General features: G+C 51.0%; 3 protein-coding genes across 6 annotated transcripts; 1 reads left to right on the forward strand and 2 right to left on the reverse strand.

The window, feature by feature from the left end:
* Positions 1-6,147: 6,147 nt before the first annotated feature.
* Vpreb3 (V-set pre-B cell surrogate light chain 3) lies at positions 6,148-12,644 on the reverse strand. 2 transcript variants are annotated; one of them, XM_006997019.4, is made up of 2 exons: positions 8,230-9,764; positions 6,148-7,461 (listed from the first exon to the last, which is right to left on the reverse strand). In XM_006997019.4, exons 1-2 carry the CDS (start codon positions 8,279-8,281, stop codon positions 7,142-7,144), a joined length of 372 nt encoding a protein of 123 aa, XP_006997081.2. In that variant the 5' UTR covers positions 8,282-9,764; the 3' UTR covers positions 6,148-7,141. The 2 variants fall into 2 exon arrangements, with proteins under 2 accessions (XP_006997081.2, XP_076414741.1); XM_076558626.1 differs by lacking the exon at positions 8,230-9,764 and adding an exon at positions 11,374-12,644 and having other exon boundaries at positions 6,694-7,461.
* Positions 12,645-12,738: 94 nt separating this feature from the next.
* C21H22orf15 (chromosome 21 C22orf15 homolog) lies at positions 12,739-15,097 on the forward strand. 3 transcript variants are annotated; one of them, XM_042266261.2, is made up of 5 exons: positions 12,741-13,031; positions 13,413-13,499; positions 13,588-13,713; positions 13,951-14,025; positions 14,098-15,097. In XM_042266261.2, the coding sequence occupies exons 1-5, from the start codon at positions 13,007-13,009 to the stop codon at positions 14,235-14,237; spliced, it is 453 nt and encodes a 150-aa protein (XP_042122195.2). In that variant the 5' UTR covers positions 12,741-13,006; the 3' UTR covers positions 14,238-15,097. The 3 variants fall into 3 exon arrangements, with proteins under 3 accessions (XP_076414739.1, XP_042122195.2, XP_076414740.1); XM_076558624.1 differs by having other exon boundaries at positions 12,739-13,499; XM_076558625.1 differs by having other exon boundaries at positions 12,904-13,031; positions 13,951-14,237.
* A 387-nt stretch (positions 15,098-15,484) lies between these two features.
* Positions 15,485-17,328, reverse strand: Chchd10 (coiled-coil-helix-coiled-coil-helix domain containing 10). Its single transcript, XM_006997021.4, has 4 exons — positions 17,171-17,328; positions 16,745-16,952; positions 15,751-15,898; positions 15,485-15,656 (listed from the first exon to the last, which is right to left on the reverse strand). The coding sequence occupies exons 1-4, from the start codon at positions 17,209-17,211 to the stop codon at positions 15,637-15,639; spliced, it is 417 nt and encodes a 138-aa protein (XP_006997083.2). The 5' UTR covers positions 17,212-17,328; the 3' UTR covers positions 15,485-15,636.
* Positions 17,329-19,033: the final 1,705 nt, after the last annotated feature.

Genomic DNA, 19,033 nt, shown 5'->3' on the forward strand with positions numbered 1-19,033 from the left:
ACAGGAACCAAGAAACAGGCATAGGTATTCTAATATCAGACAAAATAGACTTCAACCCAAAACTTGTCAGGAGAGTTAAACAGGTTCACATCAAACTCATTGAATGATCCACCAAGTGGAGATTACAATTCTAAACATGTATGGAGCAAACAAGCGGCATCCAATTTTATAAAAGAAATTCTATTAGATCTAAAACCACAGATTAACACTATTACAGTGATAGTGGGTGATTGCAATACTCTACTCTCCATAAACAGGTCACCTGGACCAAAACTAAACGGAGAAACCCTGGAATTAAATAACATAGTAAATTGAATGGACCTAGTATGTCTACAAAGCATCCCACTAAACACTAAAGAATACATATTCTTCTCAGAAGCCCATGAAACTTTCTTCAAAATAGATATATTTGGACACAAGTCAAATCACAACAAATACAGGAAAACTGAAATCACATCTTGCATTCTGTCTGATGCCTGGAACAAAGCTGGATAGCAATAGCAATAGAAACTATAGAAAGTACACAAACTCGTGGAAACGAAACAATACATGAGTTTGCAGCACTTGGTGCCTACTTAAAAAATATTTTGAGATCTCAAATTAACAACTTAATAGTGCACACAAAGGCCTTGGAATACAAGAATAAGCACTACTCCAAAATAGTAAATGGAAAGAGGTCATCAAAATCAGGCCCGAAATTTAAAAATATAGAAGCTAAATAAATAAATAAATAAAGGAATAAAATAAAAAACTATCAATCAATGAAACAAAAAGTTGCTTCTTTGAAAGGCTCAACAAACCTTTAGCCAAATTAACCAAAAGAAAGAGAGGGAAGACCTAAATTAATAAAATTAGAAATGAATAAGAGCTGGGTGGTGGTGGTGTATGCCTTTAATCCCAGCCCTCATGAGGCAGAGCCAAGTGGATCTTCATGAGTTCGAGGTCAGCCTGGTCTACAGAGCAAGATCCAGGAAAGGCACAAAGCTACACAGAGAAACCCTGTCTCGAAAAAACGAGAGAGAGAGAGAGAGAGAGAGAGAGAGAGAGAGAGAGAGAGAAGAGAAGAAAAGAAATGAATAAGAAGAGCTTTTTTAAAACACTGAGGAAATTCAAAGAGTCATAAGGATATATCAGTAACAAACATACCAAGAGAGGAATCAGGGAAATGATGCCCTTCACAATAGGCTCAAAAATATTTTGGAATAATCTAACCAAGGAAATGAAAAAGACTGTACAATGAAAATGTTAAGAGCCTTTAAGTCCAGTATTCAGGAGGTAGAGGCAGGCGGATCTCTGAGTTCAAGGCCAGCCTGGTCTACAGAGCGAGTTCCAGGACAGCCAAGGCTACACAGAGAAACCCGGTCTCAACCCTGCCCCACCCCCACACACGATATACACACACACAAATGTTAAAGTCTGAAGAAAGAAACTGAAAAAGATACCAGAAGGTGGAAATGCCTCACTTGCTCATAGATCCTTCGGATTAATATTGTGAAAATGGCTACCTACCAAAAGCAATCTATAGATCTAATTGTTGGGGCCAATCCACTTGCAGATGTCCGACAACTTAGCTATCTAGTGGTCGTTGGGTTAGATTGCCAGGATTTGTGACCCAATATCTGAGAGAATAATTGACTTTGTGGTCAGTCAGAAGGTTGTGATCTTGGACTCAGCGGTCCATTTAAATAAGCTGGGTGATCAGTCCACAGTACCCAACTTCCTTAGTGTTCCCAAAAGTAGTTTTATCCAAAATGCTGGTTTGATCACTAAGGCTCACACTTTCACCACCTTGTCATCTTCTGCGAGATTATGAAAATCCTAGAACATATGAGGGATGGTGATCGTGTTTGAAGAGGACAACTTTGTGGCCTGCGAGGATGAGAGTCTGCATTCATCTGCATGGGGATCCACCCGAAATCAGAAACTTTCCTCTATGCGACACCATGAGGGGAGTGGAAAGATGGCAGGCTGCCATGATGGTTTCTTCCTTTTTTTTATCTGAAAAGGTAGAGAGCTGAGCTTCCAGCTTCACTCTTTGTTTTGCAGCCTGAGCAACCTTGAGCATGAAGTCTGAGCAGCACATGCATGCAGTCTGAGCAGCCTATGCAGCCTGAGCATGCAGTCTGAGCAGCACATGCATGCAGCCTGAGCAGCCTATGCAGCCTGAGCATGCAGCCTGAGCAGCCTATGCAGTCTGAGTATGCAGCCTAAGCATGCAGCCTGAGCATGCAGCCTGAGTAGCACATGCATGCAGCCTCAGCATGCAGTCTGAGCAGCCTATGCAGCCTCAGCATGCAGTCTGAGCAGCCTATGCAGCCTCAGCATGCAGTCTGAGCAGCCTATGCAGTCTGAGTATGCAGCCTGAGCATGCAGTCTGAGCAGCCTATGCAATCTGAGTATGCAGCCTGAGCATGCAGCCTGAACAGCCTACACAGTCTATGCAATTCTTGAGCATGCGGTTGGCCCAGCAAGTTTTTCTAGAGCCACCTCCGAAGCATGTACAAACGTGTTTTTTGTTGGATTCTAAATGGCCACCAGAAATCTTTGATTTCTTCCGTACATCCCTGGATAGCCTTCTGTGACACAGCTATCCTGACTGAATCTCCCTAATCCTCTGCTTCACTTCTTCAAGAGAGGAGAAAGTGCCCCCCCACACACACACACAGAGACAGAGACAGAGAGGGAGACAGAGAGAGAGAGAGAGAGAGAGAGAGAGAGAGAGAGAGAGAGAGAGAGAGAGAGAGAGAGCGCAGTCAATATGCCTGAGCTCCTGAGTTTACACGAGCTGATAGCTATCATTAAGTTTTATCTCTCACTTACATTGGGCTGTCCAGCATTAGGGTATTTGACAGCAACACTTGCGACATCTGCCTGATTGTGTTCCGTAAGACCCAGTTCCTGGAGCCTCCTTTTATTAGAACCCAGAGAAAATGGAATGGAGTAGGAAAGGCAAATCCCAAAGCCCCCAGAAAGCCAGGTGCAAAGCGTTGCAGTACACTCCATTCCCACAAGAGGGCAGTTTCCTTCATCTTTGATAAAGAGCAGTGGGAGCCAGGCGATGGTGGCACATGCTTTGAAGGCCAACTAGGGAGGCAAAGGCAGGCAGATCTCTGTGAGTTTGAAGTCAGCCTGGTCTAGAGCATGAGTTTCAGGACAGCCAAAGCTACACAACAAAACTCCGTCTCATAAAACAGAGAGAGATGGGGGGGGGGGGAGCTTTAATGCAACAATCCCTGTTTAGCTAACAATAAATGATGTCTACTTGTACCAGGGGCATACGCATGAATGTGTATTCTCTCCCTGCTTTCCTCCATTCTCTTATTTAAGTCCCATCTGGCTACAAAGGGTCATAGCTCAGTGCCATACACACGTCCTTGATGGCACCCCCCATTCCCCATCTCCCCCTCATTTCTGGAAGAAGGTATTTTCATTTTAGTTTGGGTTTTAGCTCAGTCACAGCAGCAGTGTGGCGTGGTTCCCAACCCCCACCCCCTTTTATTCTAGGCCTCTTTGAAGCCCTGTTATGTTAACCAGTGTCCAGTCAGGAAACAAATCCCATCAGCAATTTAAATGGAAACTCTTAAGAATTATTAACTCATGGAAAATATAAAAAGGCTTTCCACGTATAAAAAAGCATAAAAGAGATTCTAAGAAGCTCACCAGTGGTCAACTGAAAAAGAAGTTACTATGATGAGGACAGATTGCCAGGTGAAGAAAGACTAAGCCCCTTGGGGGGATTCTCCTCAAAGCTGAGATCCAGGCCTTTACTGAGAGAACATGGTTCTGTCGAGCTGATGATGTCACGCAGGCTGATGGGAGCAAAGAGCTGATCCGCAGGACTAACTGGTTATTGCCGGAAGGTGGGTCCACAGAGTGGCCTTTTGCGGCTGACAGGTGGGGTGCCTGGAGCAGGTATGTCAGAGCAGCTTGTAGTGTGGGGGTGCCTGGGGGTTCCGTGGAGCTGTGCTGGGGAAGCAACAACAACTAACTTTCTCCCAGATCTGACTTTAGGGATCCGGGAAACAGAGTCCCAGGCTAGGAAGGAGCCTTCTCTATGAACACCTTCAAAGGGAGGGAGAAGGTTTGGGAGTCAGCAATCTGTTGGTGCCCCCAAAAGAAATTCGGGTACCCAAGGGCTCAGAGTAATAGTTTTGCTTTTACGGGGTCCCCAGGTTTCTTATGGTAGGTTGGGATATGAAAGGCTGAGATATGGAAAGCCAGGGTTCTGTGTGAACTTGGAGGGAAACTTCCTTCCAAAGAAAGGTTCTGAAGTATGGGGCCAACGTCCAAGACCCTAGAAGTAGACCATGAACAAATGGGACAAATGTCTCTGGTTATGTCCACTGGGAAATGCTGCAGTGACTGCTTCAGATTGAGGCTCCCTGTGGAAACTCTCGGCCTGGGAGTCGCCGAGGACAATATTGCTCCAGGAGATAGCTTCTTACGCTAACCCAGGAGCCAGGTCACTGCACACTAACATAGAGGGAGACCTGTGGGCTCTCCCCAAGCGCTGAGGCTTCCCTAGAAAGGATGGACACATTTAAAGAGAGAAACGCCCTCTGAGATATAAGGGATTCCTTTTCCTCTTCCCACGTCCTAAGACAAGTCTGAATTTGTTGGCTTCCCCACCAGGTGTCGCTGTCTACTCATTAAAAAAAGACTAGGATTGCTTTTTTTATTTTTAATCAATTTATTTATTTGAATTTTAGATAGGGTCTCACAGTGTAGCTTTGGCTGTCATGGAATTTGCTATTTAGACCACGATGTCCTCGAACTCAGAAAGATCTGCCTGCCTCTGCCTACCTATTGCTGGGACAGCACCCCCACACGCCCGCCCAAAATTGTCTTTTGAGGACAAGTGGCAATCCTCCAGTCTCAACCTCCCAAGTGCTTAGAGCTCCCCGTGCCGCGCAAACGCTCTGAGTTGGTTGTTAAACACACCGTACACCCCTGGTCATAACGAGCATTTAGTAATACTGATTGAGAAAGTGAGGCCCAGCAGTACCACACTGAATGAGAGAGTTTGGAGATGGTAAACTGCTGGAGAGTAAGTAAGGAGGGTTGAGATGATGAAAAGGTGCTTTATCTGTCCCCAACAATGTGTTCAATGTTGCCTGACTGAAAAATCCGAAGATTTGGAACCCCAGACTTCCCAGCTCTCTCGGGAATCCATAGCCCACCAGGGCCTGGGCACAGGACAAACGTTCGGCGTGGTCAGGGTTTCCTGGCTGGAGGCCCGCAAGTGGACACAGACCCGCAAACCAGGATCGCGAGAGGAACACAGCTCCCCAAAGACTTTAAGCCAACTGGGGCATCCACACCCTGGTCCAGCGGAGCGACAGGTGGGTCCGCAGGACCCGGATGGGGTGAGGGGTGGGGCATCTGGGTTGGGGTGAAACTGCACCCAGCTGCCCTGCACCCGCCCTTCCGCTCCCCCTCCTCCCTCCTTTTCCCTCTCCTCCCTCCTCCTCCCTCCCCCTTCTTCTCCCTCCTCCTCCCTTACTCCCCCCTCCTCCCTCCCCTCTGCCCCTCTGCCCCTCTTCCCATCCTCCCTCGAGCCCGTGGGCACTTCCGGGACCACTCTGGGCGTCACGGAGGTCTCAGCATCTCTGCTCCTGCTGAGCCAGGCTGCTGGTTGGCAGGGTGTCCCCGCGTCCTGGCGGTGGGGAGAGTAGAGTGGAGCCCGTGTTGCACAGAGTGCACAAGAAAACAGTGAGGTTGGGAGAGGCGAGTCTAGAGCCTCAGATAACTGCTGCACCTTCCCTGAGGCTAGGATCAAGCTCTTCGTTTCAAGGGTAACCCTTGCCTTGTCCCGTCGTCCCCCCAACCACCGCGCGGGCGCGCACGCTGCCCACGTAAAACTGCAGTGAGATGAAGGGAGATTAAAGGTTGGAGAGCCCAAAGATAGTCAAGACTGTAAACTGGACCCTCCTAGAACTCGGGATCCCCCAAGGGCTGCATCTAGGTGCTCACCTCCAAAAATGAGGCACTTCTTTGTTTTTCCAGACAGGGTTTCTCTGTGTAGCCCTGACTGTCCTGGAACTCTCTGTAGACCAGGCTGGCCTCGAACTCCCAAAGATCCACCTGCCACTGCTACTGCCTCCCCAGTGCCAGGATTAAAGGTGTGCGCCATAACCCCATACCTTTGGGGGGTGGGAGGAGGGGGGTGGGAGGAGGGGAGCCGGAGGCACTTCTTAAGACCCCAGGAACAGGAAAGAAGTTGGTTGGATATGTCCTCCAGCCCAGGAATTTTATTTTGGTTTAAGACAAGGTCTAACCACAGGTCTACCCTTGGCTGTCTGGAACTCCCTATGTAGGCCAGGCTGGCCTTAAAGTCACAGGAACCCACACGAGTATTGGAATGAAAGCCACGTGCCACCACACTGACCCAGAAATCTTTTTGAAGGCTCTAGTCCTACCCAGTTCGGCTTCTAACAGCAAGATTTGCCCTGCAGTTAATTTGTACCACCCCTTTGCCCATGACTACTCAGGTGTGGTTACCCATCTGTGGGAAAGGAGTAGAACACACTGTCTCTGAGGGGGAGGGACGCTACAGGATCTGTTACCTGCTTTCAGAACCTGGCCCTCAGGGCCCTTCAGAGAACACCTGCGGCTGACCATCAAGGATCAGGGGAGACTTGTCCAGAGACTTCAGGGGGAGAAGCAGGGGCTGCCCCTCCCCCAAGCCGTCAGTATGAACTCCATGGGGACCCAAGAACAAGAGAGCGTTGGACCACAATCAGCCAGGCAGAGCTGGTGGCGGGGTGGGGAATGAGGGGGTGAGGGGGGACACGTGGTAAAGGTTAGTTCCTTTTTCTCTGCCTTCAGTTCATGAGATCACTGGGAGGTCAGGCACCAAGCTAAAACCCCTGGGGATCGGGACAAGGCTGGGCCTGTTCCCTAAGGGTCACAGGTGTTTCCTCTTTTGACAGCAATCACCAGAACCTCGACTCCCATGTCCTCTAATTTGTCCCTTTTTTTCTCCCAGGATCTCGTGGTCATCGTGACTGTGGTTGGCGTGTTGAATGTTCTTAACTCATATTGCAGAGGAAGGGAAGCCAGACTTAGAGGAAAATGAGAGGTCGGAGGGCAGGGGCAGAAGTAGGGGACAAACAGACGACGTTCACCCCATACCCCAGCCCTAAGGATCGAAGTTATAGGCAATGGAACAAAAGTAGTCCGCATCGTCCTCTGGCTGCACAGGGCTGATGGTGAGCACACAGACATTGTGGGCCACATCCGTGGCAGCTGAGAACCTGTCCGGAATGTCATCAGGCCGATAGTGCTCCTCTTCTGAGCAGTAGTAGAGAAGATGGGGAGCGCTGCCTGGGCGCTGCTGATACCAGGACACGCCAAAGTCCCCAATGGTGGCATGCTGGGAATTGATTGTGCAGCCAAGTTGAGCCACTTGGCCCGGGAAGACCAGCAGTGCGTCAGGATGGGTCAGGGTTGGCTGGAAGACTGAAAGATACAGACCCACTGAGGGCTAGCCTGGGCCCCTTCCTGCCTTGCTATGAATATTTTGTTAGATACCCCCACCCCAAAAGATTCTCACTCCCATAATTTTCATAGCCCAGTGCCCTAGGACTGGCCCCGGATGGAGCATGGAGGGCCTGGTTCCATGAGACTTAGTATGCACTCTCTACAGCTCTATTCTCCTCTATGAATGAGGGGTAAGTGACCCCTAAATTAGCATTATTGTCATGTCTCCAAGAATCCATATGCAGCAGAGCCTAGTATTCAAGCATGAAATGGAACCTTCTATGCCCCTCTAGTACCTACTCTCCCCTACTCTGTGGACCCTTGCCCCTCAATCTAACAGCTGTTCTAAACCCTGGCCACAGGCTAACTGCCCCCAGGAACCTTCCAGGATGCATAACCATCATCTTAGTTTCAAGCTTCTGGCCACAGAGGATGGTCTTAAAGGATCTATGGAGAAGGGGACTGTCCATATTAGCTTCCCCTGTGAGAAACAAAGGTGACTAGTCATCTCTTCAGAGACTCTAAAAGGGTCAGAGTGTCAGGAGACCCACAAATGGAGAAAGCAAGATGCACACAGGAAAGTGCCCCCCCCCCCCGGTCCTGGACAGAGCTGCCTGGAGTCTGGGCTCCACTCCACCTCTATGCCCCTCCTAGGATCCACCCCACTAACCCTATTGATTTGCTTCTTTGCATTGGGGTTTTCTTGAGCTAGGGCCAACCCCCACCTCACTCCCAGAGGAGTCTTACCTGCCAAGAAGGCTCCAGTCAGGAGGAGAGGCAGGCAACCAGGGCAGGCCATGGCCAGAGGCAGAAGGCTGACCTAGAGTTGTTCTGCTGGGCTGTGCTCTGGGTGCTTGTGGTTACAGGGACGGGGAAGCCTCTGGACCACAACAGAGCATGCAAATCAGCCCACTGATTGAAGAGGGAAGTGTGGGTCTGGGGCCAGTGTCGGGCTCTGCCTTCCAAATGTCCCGAGAGCAGAGCCGGTGGGAGAGCAGAAGTTCTTCACATCCAGTTCCCGTAAGTCAGAATTCCCCAGAGAGCCCCCTCACACTCTTTTCTAAGTCCTCAACAATGGCTAGCCACTAGAACAGTGGTTCTCAACCTGTGGGTCAGAACCCCTTTGGGAGTGTTAAGCAACCCTTTCACAGAGATCACCCAAGACCATCGGAAAACACAGATATTTACATTATGACCCAAAACAGTAGCAAAATTATAGTGATGAAGCAGCAATGAAAATAATTTTATGGTTGGGGGCCACTACAACATGAGGAACTGTATTAAAGGGTCTCAGCATCAGGAAGGTTGAGGACCACTGCTCTAGAATGTCCTCACAAAGGCCCAGGTGTCCCCAGCTTGACACTGTTTGAGGGTAAAGGCCTAATGGGACGTCTTTCGATCAAGAAGACTATGCCCTTAAAGGGTCTAGAGGGGCCAGAGATTCATCTCTCTTGCTACCCGGCCCTGCCATGACCTTGCTCTACCCCATACGCTCTGCCATGATGCTTCCATGGCATGCTGCCTTACCCTGACAGGCCCAGAAGCAATGTGCTGTGCACTGAAACTCCAAACCTATCAGCTAAAACTAACCTTTCCTCTCTAAGTTGATTGTCTCAGATAGTTGCTACTGGCATGAGAAATTCATACAACCTCCCAAGGAACAGTTGTTCTGGTTCCTACCACATTAGATTAATTTTGTTTGCTGTAGAAATTCTCCTTTAAGTAGAATATATATGTATGTATGTATGTATGTATGTATGTATGTACGCACAGTGGTGCATGCCTTTAATCAGTTGGTCACGTGACTCTGAGACCGGAAAGGAGACCAAAACAACAGTACAGGCAAAGGCAACTCTCAGAGCTTAAGGCTCCCATCTTACACTGTCCTTCCTTCCGGAGTGTGTCTCTAGGTGCCACCGACTTCACACGTAACGCATCCCGGTTGTGTTCTGTAGGACATAAGTCCTCACAAAGGAGCCTATGTGCAAGTAAGCTCTGGAAATACTGCTTGCTTCCACAGTACTGTTCTGAGGCCTGAGATGGCTTTTAAAATGTTGTAACATTTAAGATGGGCACAGTGGCACCCACCTCTAATCCAAGCACCTATCAGGCTAAAGCAAGAACTCTGAAGGAGAAAAGAAATAAACTGGTGTCTATACTTTTTTTCCCTAAGGGACTTACCAATAAACTTGCTTCAAAAATACTAAGTTATATATCAAGCTAAAATTTAGCTAAAAGAGCATGGCTCTGCCAGGCAGTTTAGAGAGACAACCCTGGCTGACACCACCAATTAAACCCCGTGCCTCTATCAGAAAGAGCATCATTCTGCCAGCCAGACAGGATGATCCTGGCTAACAGCTGCCCAGGAAATGCAGCTGTGGTCTGCCTCGTGATAACTCTGGCAATAATTTTACATTGGAAATCTCCCCATTCATCCAAACAACCAAACCTTAGGATTTCTGTCTCTGTTAAAGATGTTTAATTGCTCAAAGTGTAACTCGGAGCCATGAAACTATAGAAATAGAGAGGGATTTCTGTTCAAGGCTCGTTCCCTTTTGTGCATTAGCTGGAACCAACCGTGCACTATTATTAAAGAGTTTTTCCATCATTTATGGAAGTGGTGGAGTGATTTCTCACTGGGAAGGCAGATTAATTCTGTAACATCATGAATCAAGACCATCTGGGCTACATACAAAACCCTGTCTCAAATAACAATAACAACAAAAAAGGACTGTGAAAGCCACAGCAACCACAGAGTCACAACAAGCCTGCTCAGTCCTGATGTGTATTTTACAAATGGAAATAGTGAGGCTAATACAAAAGAAAAGTGTTTGTCTAGGGGGAAAATGGGTCAGTGGTGAGCTAGATGGAGGACCCAGATTTCTCCCGAGTTACCCATCGAGAAATGTGCCCGCAGAAGGCAGAGCAAGCAGCCTGACCATGCAGGGACCCTTCTGACACTGTGCTTGGAGCGTCTGAGTGGAGGCTCAGAGAGAGAACACCATGCCAAAGCAGAGAGACGGGAGCCATGTGAGAGAATAAAAAAGAAAGAATGAGGAATCATTTTTTAAAAAATCAATTAAGCCTGGCAGTGGTGGTGGTGGCGGCGGCGGCGGCGGCGGCGGCGGCGGCGGCGGCGGCGGCGGCGGCGGCGGCGGCGGCGGCGGCGCACGCCTTTAATCCCAGCACTCTCGGGAGGCAGAGGCAGGCGGATCTCTGTGAGTTCAAGGCCAACAGAGGTCTACAGAGCGAGATCCAGATAGGCACAGAGCTACACAGAGAAACCCTGTCTCGAAAACAACAACAACAAAATCAATGAAAGGATAACCTCAGAGATGGAAACCGAAACCAAACACTGCGTATGAGAATGTAGAACCCAGGAGAGAGCCAGGGAGGAGGAGGAGAGACAGGCAAAGGTCTGCGGAGAGAAAGCCAGAGCTGCTCAGAGAACTGGGATTAGAGCTCAGTGTGGAGCACTTAGCATTTGTGTCCCTGGATACAGAAGAAGTGGGGGGGTGGGGGGTGGGGGGGGTGGTAGCAGGGACCCTAACTAATAGTGAGAAATCACAAGCAGGTGCTTCTGGCCTGCTACAGCTCTAGGAGGCCCAGGGCCAAAAGCAAAACTCCACCAACCGAGTACACACTGGAAAATACGCGAGCACGCCTATATAAAGTTGAATTCACTTGCATTTCTCCCGGTGGTCCTCACTGGACCAGAGAAATGAAAACTGCCCCCACAAGAACAAGCAGACAAAAGTTTCTACTGGCTTTATTCATAAAAATCTCCCCAAATTCCAAAGCAACCGCAGGTGAGCGAGTGGGTCAACTCCTGGCCACACTGACGACAGAGTACACTTCAGCAATAAGAGGGAAACTACCACTGACCCCCACACACAGCCTGGATCATGCTGAGTGAAGAGACCATGGGCCGTATACTCTGAGCCCACTTATGAGACTCCATGGAAAACATGCGTAGGAAACGGCTGTGAATGGCAGGCGCTAGGGCTGACGACATGAACCTCAACAGCATCTAAAGATGAAGAAGACTTGGGGAGCTAACACTGCAGGAGGGATATACCATGCTGTAGCACACTAGGAGCCATTCGGGGAGCCTTGAAGCAAGGGGAAGTATCTAAAGGTGAACTGGATTACATAAGGTATTTGGAAACACTAATCCTTGGCTACAAGGATCAATAACAAGGGTGGCCCGTGTCCAAGACTAAACACACAGTTGCTGGGTGGATGGGATGGCCTTGCAGGAGTGTTTCTGTGTAAGGGTGTGGTGGCCTTTGTGCAAAGTTGTGGCTGTGGCAGTCTTTTGTGGTTAGTTCTTGTCATTAAACGTACATGCATGAAATCCCCAACGGTAGTCATCCAGCTTTAGTTACTTGGAGTAGGAGGATGGAGGCTAAGGACTATTTCTCTCTCTCTCTCTCTCTTTCTCTCTCTCTCTCTGGTTTTTCAAGACAAGGTTTCTCTGTGTAGCCCCCAACTGTCCTTAGAACTCACTCTGTAGAGCAGGCTGTCCTCGAACTCAGAAATCTATCTGCCTCCGCCTGCCAGGTGCTGGGATTAAAGGCGTGCGCCACCGCTGCCCAAAGGTTAAGAACTATTTTTAGTCTCACAAATCCAAAGAGTCACCTATGGAAAGGGGAGATGGAAACATTCTGTATCCTGGCTGTGGCCATCAGAGACTTGTCAAAACAGTGCCAACAAGATGGCTCAGTAAGGAAAGAAGCTTGTCACCTAGCCTGACAACCTGGGTTCAATGCCCGGGACCCACAAGGTGGAAGGGAGAGAACGAGTTATCCTCCGACCACCACACATATTCACTGTGGTACATGCATGCATACAAAAACACACACAGAATCAATAAGTGTAAGTAGTGTTTTCTAACTTGAAAGCCTTCCAAAGGGGAACATAAATTATACCTCCATAAACATGCCTAACAGAAGACAAGAGGAAACAGGAACGGAAGAAAATAATTGGCAGGCTGGGAGAGAGGGAAAGAAAGCCACACAGGAAGAGGTCATTGGGTTAGTGGGGCCTGCAGAGATTCGTGCGGGAGGGTGCTCACATCCCTGCATCCTGCACACTCTCTTCCCCTGGTAGGAGACCTGGTCTCTGAAACAGAATCCCCGGCATCCTAGGGACCTCCGTCTGGAGCCTCCGATATGGGCCCGACCAGAGCTCCCCCTGCAGGCCCGCCCTAGTAGGTCCAGTTACTAGGATACTGGGGATAAAGCATTTCCTGCCTAGATGTCTTGGCAGCTCCCACTGCCATGGAGACCATCGGGAGCTGAAGGAGCTGCGGACACCCAGAAAGCAGCACAAGAAAAAGGAGGCCAGTGGTCTTGAACTAGCTGAGCGAGTGGGTGAGCAGGGGCCAGACCCGAGCCAGGGGCCACGCCCACCTACCCAGCATTCCTCACGCGCGCACAGTTCCCAGGTGGGAGCTGTGGAAGGAATCAGGAGGAGGGGGTTCAAAGACCCATGATCTGTCTGTCTCCTTCCTTCTTCAGCCATGTTTATCACTGTGATGTTTGGAGGTAAGCAGGGTCCTCTGTCCCAGAACACAGGGGCCATACTGAGTGTTATTCGTCCCTCTACCCTAGAGACCTAGGAGGGAGAGATACAGGCTAGGAGGGGGGGATGGAAATTCGAGAAAGCTGTTCTTATGGGGAGGCAAAGCAAGGCCAGGACAAGGGGCAGGTCTGGGAGGACTTCAGCTGTGGTCCAGAATCCTCTATAGAGCAAGAGATGGATGGAAGGGTCTCCAGTGTGGTGGTCTGAGCAGCATTTGCCTAGGGTATTAGGCCTGAAGCACAGTACTAGCCCCATAATCCTAGTGCCATCTCTAGGCATGGGAGAGAAAATGCTCCTAGTTGGGAGAGGCTGTGATGTCCTACTCAACTACACCCCTCTCTTAGCTGGTTGTCAGGTGCTGGTGAACACCTGGTGTAGCCTGGTGACCTTCATTATGCATCTGAAACAGAAAGTTCAGGTCCCCCCAGAAGGTGAGGAGACCTGGGGGCCCTGGGGAGGAAGGGCTGAGGGTCCCATGCCGGGGTGCAGGCTGCCCAGTTTATTCCCATTTCTGCCCAGTAACCACTGCTCTTCTGGCTGAAGACGGGCATCTGGTGAGGCTGGAAGAAGGGATCGCCCAGGCCCCCTCCATGGCCTGTTCCCTGCTACAGGAGCAAGGGACCTATGTCCTGGTACAGATCACTGGTGAGTAGGACCCAAGACTCTCTGTTGCAGCTGTGTTGACGATAAGGGAGGAACAGTAGGCCACAGACCAGCTGAGATCCTGTTCAGCCTCAACCTTGGCTGGGTCCTATACCCAACCATCCCTATCCAATGCCTGTCCTAACCCCCAGCCTGGGCCAGGAAACAGACACAGGATAAAATGTAGGATGGGGACTACGAAGACAGTTTAGGGTCATTTGCTGTCTCTATACTCTTCAGGAGGGAGAGATGGGACTCCTGCCCACTATGAGTCCCTACTGGACAACCTAGATGACCACTGTCCAGAGTTAGCAGGTACGTATCAAGGTAAGTGGGGTGGAGGCACATCTATGCAGCTCCCAGCAACGAGACTCCTGGGCTTTCCAGAGGAGCTGTGCTGCCTCTCCGGCTTTCCAGCTACAAGCAATAGTCAGAGAAGACGCCCCGGCATTCGGCGCGGCCACCGGGAACAAGGCCCCCCTTCCAGGTCTCGAAAGGTGGTCTCCCTACCATCCAGAAACCGCTAGCTGGAGCCTGAGCCAGGTACAGAAGAGTTATGGAAACTCAGGAAGATCCAAAATGGGGGAAGCCCTTCTTGAGAGACACGTGTGCTGAGGGGTACAGCTTTCACACACCTACACACCCAGGACAGTACACACCGTACCTAGAGAGAAGTCCCACTATACTGCTGGAGTATAAGGATCCTAAAGGCAGACATGCTACGAGTTTAAGAAGCTGGTACACACTTCTCCAGCCTGGCACAACGTAGGTGCTCAATGCACAGCTGCTGCCTGTGAAAGCAGCAACAGTGTGTGATGAAGCCATCTGTGCTGGGGTCTGAAGGGCCTGCTTCCGTCCCAGCAGGTCCTATGACCTGGCGCGCCACAGCCAAGTGGCCCAGCTGGACTTGGATCCAAGGGGACTGGCCCTGACCTCGGCATTATGATCAACTGCACACAGACCGCAGTCCAGCGGGACTCCTCTTTCAGAATCTGGCATTACTAAGAAGTTGCATCAGCAAGAAGGGAAAGGTCACAGACAGGATGTGAGAGCCCCTCCACTCCCCCCCCCCCCCATTTGAGTGCAGAGAAAAAGATCCAAGGACAAAAACAGGAAGAGTGAGCGGGGCTGATGGTCTGTGTGGGGCAGACAGTAGGCTCCTCTTGAGGTTTCAGGTCCCAGGGACTAAGACCTCTCCCCCCACTTCAAGAGATCCCTAGAGGAATCTGTCCTTGGCTATTTACAATTTAGATTATAACAGGGTTCCTCCCACCCCACCCTAGAGGTTCAAGGACAGCCCAGGGTTACACAGCAGGAAATATTCTCTCTCCCTACACACACACACACACACACACACACACACACAGAGAGAGAGAGAGAGAGAGAGAGAGAGAGAGAGAGAGAGAGAGAGAGAAGGAGAGGGAAAGGGAGGGAGAGGGAGAGGGGGAGAGAGGGAGGGAGGGAGAAAGAGAGAGAGAGAGAGAGGGAGGGGAGGGAAAGGGAGGGAGATGGGAGGGGGGAAGAGGGGGGTGAGGGAGGGAGGAAGGGGGAGGGGGAGGGGGAGAGAGAGGGAGGGAGGGAGAGAGAGGGAGGGAGAGGGAGAGAGGGAGAGAGGGAGAGAGGGAGAGAGGGGGGGAGAGAGAGAGAGAGAGAGAGAGAGAGAGAGAGAGAGAGAGAGAGAGAGAGAGAGAGACAGCACACTATGCCTCCATTCACTTATCTCCCCTGATCCCACCTCCCAGCAGACAAGGCAGTCAGTTGGGACACAGCAGGCTGTGGTCTAAAGTAAATGCTTTAATTGAACACTTATGTCTCTTGTTCATCTGTGGGGTGAGAATTACCCTCCTTACTCCCAGTCCCAGGTACAATCTCATCTTGGTCAAGCTGTCGGTGAGGGGTTACGGTCAGAGCAGGCCCATGGGCTCCTCAGGGCAGAGAGCTCAGACCTGTGGAAGGAACCACAGCACCAAGTGGTGATGATCAGCAGGGTCCCAGAGGTCTGTCCCTCCCAACCCCACCTGCATCACCCCGACCGCTCACCGTGATTGTATTTGCATTGCTTCAGGGCCTCGCTGAAGCCCTCACACAGGGTTAGGTCACTCTGAGTGGTTGAGCAATCCAGGAACTGTTTGATCTCATAGGAGCAGGGCCCCATCTGTAGGGGGTGAGAGGCAGGACGGGCAGGGGCCTGGGGGGGCGGGGAGAGTATAAGAGTCAACACTGTCAGCCCGAGGTTGGTACCCAAAATTAAGTACCAACGCTAGAGGCTTACTGCCTCTCCCCACATCCCTAGCCCTGGTCCCCCAAGAATGGTTCAAGGCAGGCTGAGTGACCCAGGGCGAGACTGACCCCGTCCGGCCTGAGCGGCATCCCTGGCACAGGGTAAACCAGCGGCCTTCCATAGGTCACTCAACAGATAGAGTTTTCTTTCTGCCTCAAAATGGACATGATGGGCAAATGCAGGAAGGGGAAGGGAAGGGTCTAGAAAAAGCTGCACACTACATGTGTACACAGAGTATGTATGCCTTACTCCATGATACAGCACCTTCCTGGCTCAGTCACATTGAATCTCATGACTCAGGACTCACACTGCTAACTAGCATCTGGATTTGGTTCAAGACTCGTGGGGAGTGGAAGCACCCCAGTGGGGCACAGGTCACCAGGAAACAGATGCCATGACGGGCTTTGGTGAGAACAGGGGCTTGGGAAACACTGCACCTCTCCCGGCTCCACTAGGGTTAGGTGTCCTTGGATTAGTCTTTGCGCTCATCTGAGCTTGGGTTTTCTCCGTCTTTCAAGGACTGGTGGGTGTCAGTCTCTGGCAGTCAGACATTTTGCCCGCAAACGAGGGCTGGGGCGAGCTTTCCAGCTAGGGGAAAGTAGGCTTAACAACCACGAGGGTTAAGGACCCTCTTTTGGTTAAAGTCCTGGGCCTGGGGCAACTCTGGGTCACCCCTTGCTGGACGCTTAAGCGGTTCCTTTAAGTCTCCTTGAGCGAATCCTGCCTCCGTTTCTCTTAAATCCTCTTGCTCACCTGCTGGACGGCAGGCTGGGCAGGCTCCGAGCTTCCCCCACTGAAGGCGCTGGTCAGGGCATTACCCATGACATGCCCTACAGCTGAGCCCACAGCTACGCCAGCTGCGGTGGATGCCATCTGAGCCATAAGACCCGGCTGGCCCGAAGCGGCAGGTGCCGGGGCGGGCGCTGAGGGTGGTGGGTGAGCAGGAGGGTGGGCTGGGCGGCTGCAGGAGGCAAAGGGAGGCAAGGTTAGTGCTCCGGGAACAAGCCCCTCTGCTCCGGGGACCAGAGCGACCCTCGTCTTAGACTCGTGTTTCTGCGCCCCCAGTCCTCCCCCAAGCCAACATGGCGCAGCGGCTTCCAAGGTCATTCTGCGGACGCCTTTGGGAGAGGACCCACGCTTCCCTTACCCCTTCCCACGGGGTCCCTGTCCCCCTCACACCTGGCCGGCCTGGCAGCCGTGCTGCGGCTTCCCCGAGGCATGGCAGTGGTAGGACCCAGGAGGAGCAGAGTCAGAAGCGAGGACCGCAGCAGCCGCTCAATGCGGGAACAAACGCTGCAGCGTGCGGCGAGTCAGGTGAAATGGGTGGGATCCGAGGCGGGGCCTCGGGGGCACGCCCACAAGTGGGCGGGGCAAGCCTCCCCCTTCCAGTAACCTCCTGGATTAGGGCCCCTGAGCCATCCTAGGGCGGGAGGAGCTACGAGGGTCCTTGAGACGCCCGTCGGAGTTATAAACCCGAAGGTTTAAGCAGGGGCAGCGAAGGCAGTCCTTTCTGTTAGGACTATCTCAGATCCCAAGGGGTTTGTCACGAGCCCTGGAGGGAAGAAGGGACACATAGGCCATCAGCAAGCAGAACAGGGAACGGGAGATTCCAGGCCCGGCTTCACTCCCTGACTCCTGTCACAAGATAGGGTTTGACAATAACAGTTCCAGGGTCACCAAAGGACTAGATCCAAAAGGCCTTCAGTGGTGCGTTATCAGAATGTGAGCTAGGAGGTGTCTCGATCTTTCTGTTCCTTCTCTGATTCTCGCAGCGCGCTGGCATCCTTGAACCATGCCTGTCCCAGGTGTGCCCAGGGCCCTTAACCCTGCGACCACCATACCACAGGCACCGGGGCTCCCAGCATCCTGGGATAGAGCGCCCAAAAACTGGTAGCGTTTTTGAAACATTCAAGCCGTCCCAGAGGTGACCTGAGTGCCTAGAGGTGTTTGCCAGGCAAGGTCAAGGCAAACCCAGAGCTTATCATTTTTTAGAACGTTTGACCTTTATTTGAGAGCAGCTCCTTCGCTGTCCTCTGGAACTTGGCTTTTACGGTCTTTCCTCAGAGACTTTTGGCTAGGGTCATGACATATAACCTCTGGCAGAAAAAAAAAAAAAATGGTGGTGGTGCATATCTTTAATCCCAGCACTTGGAAGGTAGAAGCAGATGGGTCTCTGTGAGTTCGTCTGGTCTACAGAGTGAGTTCCAGGACAGCCACCAAAGCTACACAGGGAAACCGTGTCTCCAAAAAAAAAAAAAAAACCACCAATAATAATAATAATAATAATTGTAACCTCTGGCCAGAGTAGGGTGGGCACAGAGGGACCATACTTTCTTTCCCTTCTTCTGTCGGTGATACAGAAGAGATCACCTGGCACCAAACATTCTATAAGAGCAAAAGTCTCAGGAACAGGGAGTCAAAACTATTCAGAACTGCACACTGGACATGAGGTCCATGCCCATTCCTGTGTCCCAAACCTTGTTTCTTTCAGCAGCCTCTTGGCTGGCCCTCTTCAACCAGGACTTCAGTTCTCTTCTAACGTAGGGTCCCCACCTATCCGCAGGGTGGATTTTCCCAGTGAAGCGAGCTGCTAAAGGATGAGCCGCTCTTTCCTCAAAGAAATGCCAGGCTTTGCTCCAGACCCACTGGCTTAGAAGTCTGGTCTCTGCTTACCTGGTATCCAGTGGGCAAGTGGTAACATCTTTCCAGGTTCAACTTCTTCTGCAGGCATCTGTAGCTAGCCCACCTGTATAAATGCACCCATCTGCCCTTCCAGATCCCGAATGAGGGATGGTAATGCCTTAGCCCTTGTCTGATAAGCTGCAGGTCCCTCAAAACACGGCCATGCATCCCTGGCAACACAGAAGACTGTTTATGTGCTGCACAAATTAATGTTTTAGGGCTTGGGGGGTTGCCTTGTTTTGTTGAGACGGGGTCCCTCTATGTGGCCTCACTATCTTGGAAGCCCACTCTGTAGACCACGCCGGCCTCAAACTTACAGAGATCCATCTGCCTCTGTCTCCCAAGTATTGGGATTAAAGG

The sequence above is a fragment of the Peromyscus maniculatus genome, chromosome 21, assembly GCF_049852395.1.
Source record: "Peromyscus maniculatus bairdii isolate BWxNUB_F1_BW_parent chromosome 21, HU_Pman_BW_mat_3.1, whole genome shotgun sequence".
Classification (NCBI taxonomy): domain Eukaryota; kingdom Metazoa; phylum Chordata; class Mammalia; order Rodentia; family Cricetidae; genus Peromyscus; species Peromyscus maniculatus.